The 10,720-nt window shown below is 65.2% G+C and overlaps 1 protein-coding gene across 1 annotated transcript in view; it reads left to right on the forward strand.

Moving 5' to 3' along the window:
* Positions 1–10,720, forward strand: part of VOLCADRAFT_86667 (uncharacterized protein) — a gene marked incomplete at both ends in the record, with an annotated part of 26,467 nt that overhangs the window by 5,789 nt on the left and 9,958 nt on the right. The window contains 20 exons of the mRNA XM_002946365.1: positions 365–399; positions 534–680; positions 996–1,166; positions 1,591–1,648; positions 1,757–1,931; positions 2,293–2,886; positions 3,357–3,424; positions 3,479–3,550; positions 3,899–4,021; positions 4,233–4,361; positions 4,581–4,769; positions 5,013–5,177; positions 5,419–5,703; positions 5,987–6,100; positions 6,475–6,649; positions 6,843–7,687; positions 8,412–9,237; positions 9,618–9,812; positions 10,247–10,290; positions 10,352–10,464. Of these exons, the coding sequence (XP_002946411.1) occupies positions 365–399; positions 534–680; positions 996–1,166; positions 1,591–1,648; positions 1,757–1,931; positions 2,293–2,886; positions 3,357–3,424; positions 3,479–3,550; positions 3,899–4,021; positions 4,233–4,361; positions 4,581–4,769; positions 5,013–5,177; positions 5,419–5,703; positions 5,987–6,100; positions 6,475–6,649; positions 6,843–7,687; positions 8,412–9,237; positions 9,618–9,812; positions 10,247–10,290; positions 10,352–10,464 (4,523 nt within the window). The remainder of the gene's footprint in view (positions 1–364; positions 400–533; positions 681–995; positions 1,167–1,590; positions 1,649–1,756; positions 1,932–2,292; positions 2,887–3,356; positions 3,425–3,478; positions 3,551–3,898; positions 4,022–4,232; positions 4,362–4,580; positions 4,770–5,012; positions 5,178–5,418; positions 5,704–5,986; positions 6,101–6,474; positions 6,650–6,842; positions 7,688–8,411; positions 9,238–9,617; positions 9,813–10,246; positions 10,291–10,351; positions 10,465–10,720) is intronic.

Here is a 10,720-nt window from a genome sequence, read left to right on the forward strand (position 1 = left end):
CGTCGGAGGGCGTTCATAAGGAAAGCGGGAGTGAACGCACTCCGACGCAACCCAGACGTGACGGACGAAGGCGAAGGCGAAGGTCTGCCGTTAGGAGCATTCCGGGTTTCATGGAACCCTGGGGGGCCCGCCTGCTTCGCGGGTGGTGGGTGATGGGTGAGGCGGGAAGCCGGCCGGCGGCGTTGGTGGGAAGGATGATGGAGGGGATGGGGTGGGGTGGGAACCTGGTGAGGGCCGTCCGGAGGTTGTCGAACCTGGGGGAAGGGGGTAGGACGACAGGTAGCAAGAGCACACATAGATTTTGTAGCAATCGGGCACCCTCGCCGGTGCCGCATCTCCCCCCCTCCCCCTCTCCTCTTGGCAGAACTCTTTCCTTGGAAGCAGCTTCACTCGTTCGTGGTTCGTCTTTTCGCTTCTCACCTTTCCAGCCCCACACAGAAACCCCCAACCTTGGACTGTCTTCCGTTTGGCGGATATCTTAGTCCTGGGGCTTGTGTTTCTGTTCCCCCCCTCCCCCCTGTCGCAACCCCCAGGCACCACACGACTCTCGAGGAGACCCGCAATGCGATGATGCTGATGTTGCGGCAGTACGCCCGGCACTGGCATGCCGTACGGCGGGCTGCGCAGGCGCGATTGGTTGGGGGATCACCCGCCCGGGTGCGAGCCAGGTCACCGGATAGGTGCGTGGCGGGGCGGGTAGGGAAGGGGGGTGAGGGGGGCCAGCGGAGGATAACAAGTCGACGAGTAAGGTGGTCGCAAAGCCATACCACCCCGCCATACACCTCTCCGGTGACCTGGCGTACGGAACTCCCACAAAGTATCTTTTTTGGGGCGAAGGCCTGTCGTTGCCTGTAAGTGCGGTAAAGGTTGTGAGGGACGCCAGCCGCTCTCAGCTGCTTACCGCTTCACAACCTGCCCCTCCCCTCCGCCCCACTGGTACTGCCTCTTCAACTGCCCCCAACCCCCTCGCTGCCTCCCCCCTTCTCGCCCCTCAGGCGGCCCTCCAGTGGTCGCAGCACGCGCAGCATGTACGGCATGAACCGCGTCCATATTGCGTCGCTCCAGGAAGCGTACAGGGACCCCTTTCCGTACATTGAGCTGGACGAGCCACCTGCCGACGCCCGTGACGAGCTGTGCACGTTGGATATGCTGCTGGTCTTCTGCAGGTGTGTGTTATCGTGTGGTGGTGGTGGTGGAGGTGGTGGTAGGGTAGGGTCGCAAGGGGGGGGAGACGGGGCTGGGGTATTGGCGGGGTGGTGGTGATGGTGGTGGTAGAAGGGGGAGGGGTGGTAAGTCGGGACCTGGGAGGACAGGAGAGGGGATGTGGATGTAGGGCCTGGGGAACTACCGCTACCGCCGCCTTCCCGTCCCCATACCCCTAACTCGACAAGAGTTTTGCCACAGTCGCTACTGCTACTGCTGCTACTGCTGCAGCTATCGCTCTGATGCTGTTGACACCACATGTTGAGGCGCATGTCCCCGCAGGCGCCTGGTGATGTGCGCGAGTGCTGTGATGCGGCATCACGACGTCCGTAACCCCCCCACCTCCCACCTTCAGCACCACCTCCGCCTTCCCCCCTCTCTCCCCAGGCAAGCCGGCCTCATCGACAACATCAGCGAGTACAATGACGTCATCGAGCTCTACCGGGTGCAGCTCACCAACAAACACGCCAGGATACCCCCCAGCATGAAACAGGCGGTGGCGCAGGCGGGCAGTGAGTGACAGATGGAGACGGGGGCGCATCAGGGGCCGCAGAGGGCCGGCCTGGGTCTGGGTCTGGGTCTGGGTCTGGGTCTGGGTCTGGGTCTGGGTCTGGGTCTGGGTCTGGGTCTGGGTCTGGGTCTGGGTCTGGGTCTGGGTCTGGGTCTGGGTCTGGGTCTGGGTCTGGGTCTGGGTCTGGGTCTGGGTCTGGGTCTGGGTCTGGGTCTGGGTCTGGGGAAGGATTCGAAGGCAGGCTGGGGAGCCGATGGCCGGTAGCTGGGAGGCTTCGGAGCCCTCCTTGGCCCTGTCCTCGGGTCTTAATTCCTGAAGTTTGGGTGGGGTAGGGGGCCGATTGTCATTGCGATTGCCGGCGGGCTTCGGCGCCGCGCCTCGCTCTGCCTCTCTTCGCCCCGTCTCACCGTTCCTTGCCTTTGTCGCCGGTGGCCTGCTGCCCGGCCGGTGTGTGTGTATGTGTGTGTGGTAAAACATCTTGTCCCTTCCCTTGCTTGTATCCCTCCTCTCCCTTTTCCCCTCTCCCTTTTCCTCCCTTCCCCGCTCCCTCTCCCCTTTCCCCTTTCCCGCCGCCTCAGCCCCCTGCCTGCCCTTGCGTCCAGGGGACTTCTCCAACAACCCAACCGGCCCCATCAATATGCTTGCCGTACGCCTCCACCCCCCGGTTCCGGAGCCCTCCGTCTCCGGTGCCCGAGCTTCCCCCCGCGCCGCGGACTCCGACGGCCGCCCCAGCGGTCGTGTCGGGTTCGGCGGCTCCTTCACCACCTGCAGCCCCAGCGCCGCCAACAGCTTCTCCCGACCCGAGCCGCCGCAGCTCTTGGGGCCGTCCAGGCTGGGTGGGGGCAGTGGCGGCGTCGCTGCCTTTGCTAGCCGGGTGCTTGGTACCCCCATAGGTGTGGGGGGCTCGCAACCCACCACGCCGCTGACGTGCAGTGCTAATGGCGGCGGCGGCGGCGGTGCCGGGGGCGGGAGCGGAGTTGCTGGTGGCGGCGGCGGCGGCGTTGGTTCTCTTGGGCGGGGTCGGGACTCATTGTTGGGTATGGTGCAGGAGGAGAGCACGGGGAGTGTCGGTGGGGGGGGATCGCGGCTGGGGACACCCGGCACACCGCCCAGTCTCCGGGTTGTGGATGTACGGGCATACATGCCCCGTACGGACAAGGACGACTTGTCAGGTGGGCGGATGAGTGGATGAGTGGGTTCGGTTGGGGGGGGGGTGTTGGGGGTTGCGGGGGCTTGTAGAGGGGAGATGCAAGGGGGGCTGAGCTGGAGGTGGAGGTGGATGAAAGGACGGGGTGGTGTGGGGGTGCGTGCCGCCTTGCTACGCGCCTTGGGGGGTAAGGGGCAAAAAAGGGGTGGGAAAAAGTTTAAGGGTTATTTAGGAGTGTATGGCGTAGTACGTGGAAGATGACGACCAAGGGGGGTTAGTTCACCCGGGAGGGGAGAGGAGGTGGGGGGAAGGGGTGATGTCATTCGGGCGGGGTTAGGGTGGTGTCCTGCGCTAGTATCTGTAGGGCGATACATAAAGTGGGAAGGCATTATCTGCGCATCGTGTGCCTTCTCTGTGTTTCGGCGTAACGTCGCCGAATCCCTCTTCCCCTCCCTCTCCCCCCTTTCTTTCCTTCCCGTCCTGTTCCGCCCCCAGGACCCGACGAGCGGCTCCAGGACGCCGATGTGGTGGACCTGCTGATGGGGCTTATGCAGAACCGGCAGGTGGCCTCCTCCAACAGCAACACCCCCCACCTGGCCGCACCCGCACTGCTGCAGCAGCTGGCCCTACACTACTTCACCAAGCTCAAGAAGACGTGTGCGACCCCACTGCCCTGGGTGCTGGGACAGGTGGGACACATCGGGGTAAAGTGGGGGGGGGGGGGGGCCCCCGGGGGGGGGGGCCCGGGAAAAAAATGGCTGGGGTTCCCCCATTCCCCCATCCATTGGGGAACTCGCGCAATTTTCCCCTCCCCTTCCGAAATTTACTTGGTTGCGGTGTGTCCATGAAAAACACAAGGACATACGATATCAAAATCCGACATCAAACCAAGTTTCGTAGCACAATCTTTGGCTTGGTTGATTGCTCCCTCGCCTCCCTCCCTCGCCTCCCCAGCTAAACCCCTTCCTCCAAGACCCCTGCTTCCCCCGCCCCCGGGTTCCCCCCTTGCGGCTGCCGCTGCGGCTGCCGCTGGCCAGGTGATCCGCACCGAGATGCTCCGGGCCCTGGACAGCGGCCCCAACAGCCTCACCCTGCACCAGGCGTACATCTTCCTGACCTCGGAGCACTCGGCGCCGCAGGACCTGCACCTGTCCATGCAGGTAGGGGGAGCTGCCGGGGGGGAGAGGGGCGGCAGGGGGCGGCAGGGGGCGGCAGGGGGCGGCAGGGGGAACCCACCTGTTGTCCCTCCCTCTCCGCGCCTCGGTGCAAACCCTCCCCTCTTCGCACCGTGTTCCCTACCCGTCAAGACACGTTCGAGTCGGGCTGTGGCCCCCTCCTGTTTATCTCCCCGTCCCCCCTCTTGCCCCTCAGGACATGCGTCTGGGTCTGGCCCAGTTGGAGCAGCCCTTCACCGTGCCCCTCCTGAGACTGGCCCAGTTCATCAGGCAGTCGGGGCTGCTGCCCAGACTGATGAGCAGGATCATCACGCACCTGCACAGGGTAGCGGAAGGGGGGCCGGAGGGAGGGGGAAGAGAGGGAGGGAGGGAGGGAGGGGGACGGGTATCCGCCGCTGTCGGCTGGGGCCACAGGGCCGGGCTGGGGAACAAGGGATTAGAGGACGCAGTTGCAGTTCTGGAGGGAAGAGAGCAGGTGCACACACACCCTCCACCTCGTGGCCCTCCACCGACCCACCGACCCACCGACCCCACCATCCCGCAGGTCGCCGAGTTCTATCTGGACCGCCTTGCAGTGGTGGACCAGGTGCCCTGGTGGTGGCCGGTGGAGGTGCTCCACGCGCGGAGGGCGGCGGTGAACAGCACCGCGGTGTCTAGCTCGCTGTACCAGAGGTCAGATGTATTCGCCATGTGGCAGCAACCCGACGCATGCAACCTGCTGGGGCTGGAAACGGTGAGAGGGCGGAGGGAGGGGAGGGGAGCTTCCAGGGAGATTTCTAAGGGGCTCTCAAGCGGTTTGGAGTCGGTGGACCAGGGTCTTGGGTTCCTCGCTGCTCTCCAGGAGGGGGGCTGAAGGGGGGGCGGAGGGGAAGCGACTCTGTCGTAGTGCGGCAACAACCCTGCGCCTCACGAACGCGTCCCTCGCCGGCGTCGCCGGCGTTGTAGCCATCATCATTGTTGTTCCATCTTTGAACAGATTGCAGGCGTGGTGTACGACTTTGACATTCTGGGCGTGTACTATGGTACGACACGCAAGGCCCTCCGAAACCAGCTGACAAGTGAGGAGCAACTGGCGCTGGAGCACGCAAAGCGCGACCGCCTCCTGGCCTACGTGCTGGCCTTCGTCATCGGGCAGTACCTGGTACGTGGTACGGTGTACATCATATTTCAGGGTGACGTACAACTTGACCGTACACTCTCAAGCCACGTCGCGCCCATCCTACACCTTAACCTGCTTGCATGTCCGTGTCACCAGGACCCAGCGCGATCGCTTTCTATCCTTTCCTGGATCATAAAAACATTCCCTCCCACTACCCTTCCTTTCCCGCTCTCCCCCCCCCCTTCACACACACACACACATACACACACACGCTCCCCGCCAGGTTCCTCTGGACCGACCCTGGGACATGCGGCCCGAGAACGTGCTGTCCTCGCCCGTGTCGTACCCGCAATTCGTTGAGATCCTGGCGGCGTGTCTGTCCATCAAGGCCGCCACTCAGACCCCCACCGGTGCCGTACTGAGCAGTGTGCAGCTGCTGCCCACCCTGGGCGACACCCTGCAGCACCTGCCCGCCATGTTGGAGGCGGTGGGACTGTGGCGGGAGAAGATCCTCTACCCGTGGAAGTTCAACAGAGTAAAACACAACGACGTCGAGCTGCAGAGACAGGTACGGGGGAGGAGGCCCCGGGGAGCCCCCCGAGGGGGGGAAGCGGTAAAAGAGAAGGTGGGAGGGGATTGGGGGCTGCCAATGCGCGCAGGGAGATGCGGGCTGTGCGTGTCTGCATGCTTTGGTGGAACTGTTTTGGGTGTCAGGATTTAAAGGGGGGTATTTCCCGGTGGGGGAAAAAGAGGGGTTTGCCCCCCACGTACCGCTCCTTGAAAACACCACCCTCCTCCTCCTCCTCCTCCCTCCCTGCCTGCCTGGACTCCCCGGTCCGCATGTTCCCCAGGTTGACCGGGCCTTCAGCCTGTACTGCACCATCGACCCCCTGGCCCAGACCCTGGGCATCAACATCTACCAGTTCACCCAGCTCATACGGGATACCGATATGGCGGACAAGACGGTGAGGAGGCGCGTCTGGGGGGGGGTATGATGGGTGCGTGTTGTGATGATCTGAGCCGCCAGTACATGTGCGTATGTGTGTACGTGTGTACGTGCGGGTGTGCATGTGTGTATGTGCGTGTAAGCGTGTATGTATGTGTACGTATGGTTGGTTAACAACCTTGCTCTCCAAACTGGATCTTCCCCCCTCACCCCCCTGGTCCCCCTCCACACTGGCCACTGCACTCCCCCCTCCTCCCAAACCCCCTCTGACACGTTCCACCCTCCCTCAGCCGCACTTCTGTCTCTACCCTGGCTCAAACCCCAAACTTTAACCCCCCAAACGCCCCCCACGGCTCCCTGACCGCCCCGCCAACTCCCGCACCCCCCTCCCAGTTGACCATGGAGCGCATCCAGCTGGTGTTCGCGGCTGTGGCCATGGTGCGAGTGCGCAGTGTCCCCGCCCTACGTAGCCGGGTGATCAGCAAGGGCCCGGATGACAACCTGGAGTGGACGGGGCTCACTGCGGCCCAGATCATACGGCTGTCCACTTCGCAATTCGCTTACACGGGTGGGTGATAGTGGGGGGGAGGGGGGTAGAGTGGGGGGAAGGGGGGGTGGGGGGGTGGGGAGTCTTCACCGTTTAGGACCCCCCCTTCACTCCTCAAGGCCCCCCCTCCACACACACAAGACCTGCACCCTGTTCCGTCTCCTCGCCCCCCCTCACCCCCACCTTGCTGCCCCCCTCCACACACACCCCACAGTGGCCCAGCACAAGCTGGAGGAGCACCTCACATTGAGGGAGAAGGCCATGGCCGCATGGAAGCCAAGGCAGCTAGGCGGGGCGGGCGCAGGGCCCGGCGGAGGTGGTTCCGGAGCCGTGTCCCTGGCCATGGCGCTGCGGGAGGCAGCACAGCGCACTGCCGCCGAGGTGGACGAGCGGGAGGCGGGTATTCTCCGACCGGGGGCCGCCTCCGCCTCGCACCACGGCTCGCCGCTGCGTTCCTCCGGCCTCGGCGGCCGCCTTGTCACTCAGTCAAGCAGCCTGCTGCAACCCAACGCCAGCGGCGGCGGCGCCACTGGCGACGGCACCGGCAGCCTGCTCGCCAGCTCCCTCCCTTCCGGGGTCCAGGCCGCCATAGCCCAGGCTACCTCCCTGCCCAACGCCGTCAACGTCAACCTCGCCAGCTCCTCCGCATTCGTCTCCAAGCTCCGCAGGCCGGGTGCGCGCCGCAGCACCCGCCCACGCGACCTGGCGGGGTTGCTCCGGAACCGCCGTCCCAGTGGTGGCGGCTTGGTTAGTTTCGCGGCGCCGCTGGACGACACGCCGCCGGGTCACGAGCGCTCGTCCACCCACGTGGGCAGCATCTCCAGCGCCGGAACTGGAATGATCCGGCCCCTTCCGCTGATCTCCCAGGATGGCTCTTACGCGGCGCTGCATGTGGGCAGTACCGTTGACGGCGGCTCCGGCGGCTGCGGCAGTACGGACGTGCTGACGCAGGAGGACGAGCTGGATCTGCGTATGTCCTGGCCGAGCTTCACCACCGACCAGTTCGCGGACAGCGATGTGGACTCCGCTGCCGGGGTGGAGACCAGCGGGGGCTCGGCGGTGAGAGGCCGGGGAGGAACGGGGGGTGAGGGGGAGGGAGGAGGGGGAGGAGGAAGGGGGTTAGGGAGGGGGGCAAGAGGTGGAAGGAGGGCAGGGGAGGGGCGGTGGTGGTAGCGGCGAAATCAGTTCCGCTACACGGGTGGGTTGAGTTGAGTTGGGGGTGGGGGTGGGGGAGTGAGGTCCGACTCGAAGGGGGGTTCACGGGATCTGAGCCCGGCCCCCACACGTCCTCGGTTCGCGGAATGGGAAGCCTGTCAGGTGGAGGAGGTGGCGGGGTGTGAGGAGGGGTGTGAGGAGGCGAACCGCGCGAACGAGCGAAGCTGATGCCCAGGATAGACTGATACGCCAGCAGTATTTGAGAAGTAACTAACCAGGGTGGAGGAGGAGAGGTGAGGCGTGCTGCTTGGGGATTGATGGAGGTCCTAGCACTGGAGCTACGGAGGGACGGTCATTGCCGATTGCGAAAAAGGGTTCCGTTGGGGGGAGGTGGGGGGGGGTGGGAGCTGCTGCGTACTGCGGCCTATAGCTGGTACCGGTGGTTTGTTCTCCCGGCCGCCCTCCCCCATGATGATGGTGATGTGGTGATATGGTGATTTGGTGATTTGGTGATGTCGGACCCGCCCTCCCCGTGCTCCGCGCCACCGCTGACCTCGCTTCACAAAATACCCAGAATCATCACCACATCCCCCGGCCCCTACTGGTCCGGTCCCCTACTGGTCTGCAGACCGGCAGTCGCCAGGTCAGTCCCAACCGCGGCCGCAGCCCGCCGCATGGCCTGCACCGCCTGAGGGGAGGGACAGCGGGAGGAACAGGCCAAGGCACCAGCACCGGGGGAGGAAGCGGAAGCGGCGGCGGCGCCAGCCGCGGCGCCAGCCGGGGGGACGGCGGCGGCGGTGACGAACCAACCACCGTCATTAGCCTGTCGGGACTGCCGCACCCCGCTCTGGAGTTAGCCCTGGCACAGACGGCCAGCGGCGGTGGCGGCGACGGGATTTCGGACGAGCCCTCGTCCCGGCCGTCGCAAAGCTACAGCCAGGTAGCAGATATATTCCGGACGCTGAAGACCCCGGAGGGGCCGCTGCCGCTGCCACCACCGCCGCCGCCGGAAGGCGGCCTCACGGACGAATCAGACCGGGAGGCTGGCGGCGGCGGCAGCGGTGGCGGCGGCTTCGCGGGCGCTGCCGCCGAGGCGGCGGCTGCCATTGGCACGTCGCCACGGCACGGCGATAGCAGCGGCGGGGGAGCCGCCGCCGGCGGCGGAGCCGCCCCCGGTGGCGGGTTTTGCCGCATCCCCCACGGCCGTATGTTACGTCGGGGTCGTTCCACGCTGAGTGGTGTGCCGGTGGCGTTCGGATCGGGAACGGCGCGGCGGACGTTTCTGGATGCGGCGGCGGCGGCGGCGGCAGATGACGCGGACGGCGGCCGCGGCAGAGGCTGGAGGTCGTCGCCAGGTCGTAGCGCCAGCAGCGGTGGCGGTGGTGACGGTAGTGCGGAGGGCCGCCAGGGGCTGTCGTACAACCGCTTGCAACCCTCCCGCAGGGGCCGGCTGGGTAAGTGACGGTGGGGTTGTGACGCACCCCCAGCCGCATCCCCGGTATCCCACCCTCCGCGCCCGCATACCAGCGTCCAGTAGCTGCGCGCAAGCACGGCTCTTCCGTCCGCCCCTCCCCTCCTGCACGCCTTTGCCCAGCCAACGAAGGAGGCCGCCAGGGCAGGCAGAGCGCCGGAGTCGCGTGTATCTGCACCCCCCTCCAACCCCCATTCCAAAACCCTAATTCTAGGAATCTAACCCTCCCACTCACCCACTCACCCACTCACCCACTCACCCACTCACCCACTCACCCACTCACCCACTCACCCACTCACACGCACACCTACACCCCCACACAAGTCCTGGTGCGCCCGGGTCTCCCTCACACCCCACCCGCAGACGACCCCCTCTCCACCGCGGACGGGTCGGACTACAGCTCCGGCAGTAGCCCCGACCGGCCCCGCTCCCGCCTGATGGTCAGGTCCATGTCCGGGGGCCCCCTGCACCGCGGACCTCCCTCGCCCCTGGGGCCGGGGGGAGGGAGCGGCAGCCTCATGATGATACAACACAGCGACAGCGGGCGCCCGGTGTCCCGTGGGTCAATCCGCTCCAGGGGCTCAGCACGATCCAGGATGTCCGGGCTGGATGTACTGCCGGAAAGGTACCAACCAACATATACGGCATAAGCGCAAAATGCACATGCACACAAACACACGACGTTATGCTGACAGCCCCATTCGGCCCACGGGCACCGTAGCTTTGGAGCTGTTTTACGAATTCATCCACCCCGGTTGGCATGTATGTATGTATGTATGTATGTATGTATGTATGTATGTATGTAGGTTTGTCGAAACACTTTTGACCGGGCCCACATCTGCGCGGCTGTGCACACATATGTACATACAAACGCCGATGCGCTGCTTCTCATGAGGGGGGATGGGCGACATCTCCCGCTTTCCCTGCCAACGTATGTCAATAATGTCAATAATCAACCAACATGAAACACACACTCTCTCACACACACACAGGCACACATGCACACATGCATGCCGACGCACCCTCCGCCTGTGCCGTGAGCAATGTTCCCGCCCTTCCCTCCCCCATCAACCCCCTTCCCCCGCTGGCGGCCCCAGTGTTGGCTCCCCCCCTCGCAGCCCCCACTCCCAGCGCCCCGACTCCGCGGACTCCAACTCGGTGATCGGCTCCGTGAACAGACTGGTGCTCACCAAGCACGCACTGGCGACAAGTGGGTGCTGACGAGGGGGGGAGGACGGCAGGGGGCAGGGGGCTGTTGGTGTGTGTGTGGGGGGGGAGATACGTTCTGCGGCACAAGGGATGCGGGGCGCAGGGCCCTATGGGGGGGGTCTGCTGACGGGGGTAGGGAAGAAAGGAGGCCAGGGCCCCCTCTTGTGGCCGTTCATGGTCTTCCTCTAGCTAGTAGGTTATTTCCGTCGGAAGCGGAGTTGCCGAGTCCCCGCCTGCTGCCCCTCCCCCTCCCCCTC

The sequence above is a fragment of the Volvox carteri genome (genome assembly GCF_000143455.1).
Source record: "Volvox carteri f. nagariensis unplaced genomic scaffold VOLCAscaffold_3, whole genome shotgun sequence".
In the NCBI taxonomy this organism is placed as follows: domain Eukaryota; kingdom Viridiplantae; phylum Chlorophyta; class Chlorophyceae; order Chlamydomonadales; family Volvocaceae; genus Volvox; species Volvox carteri.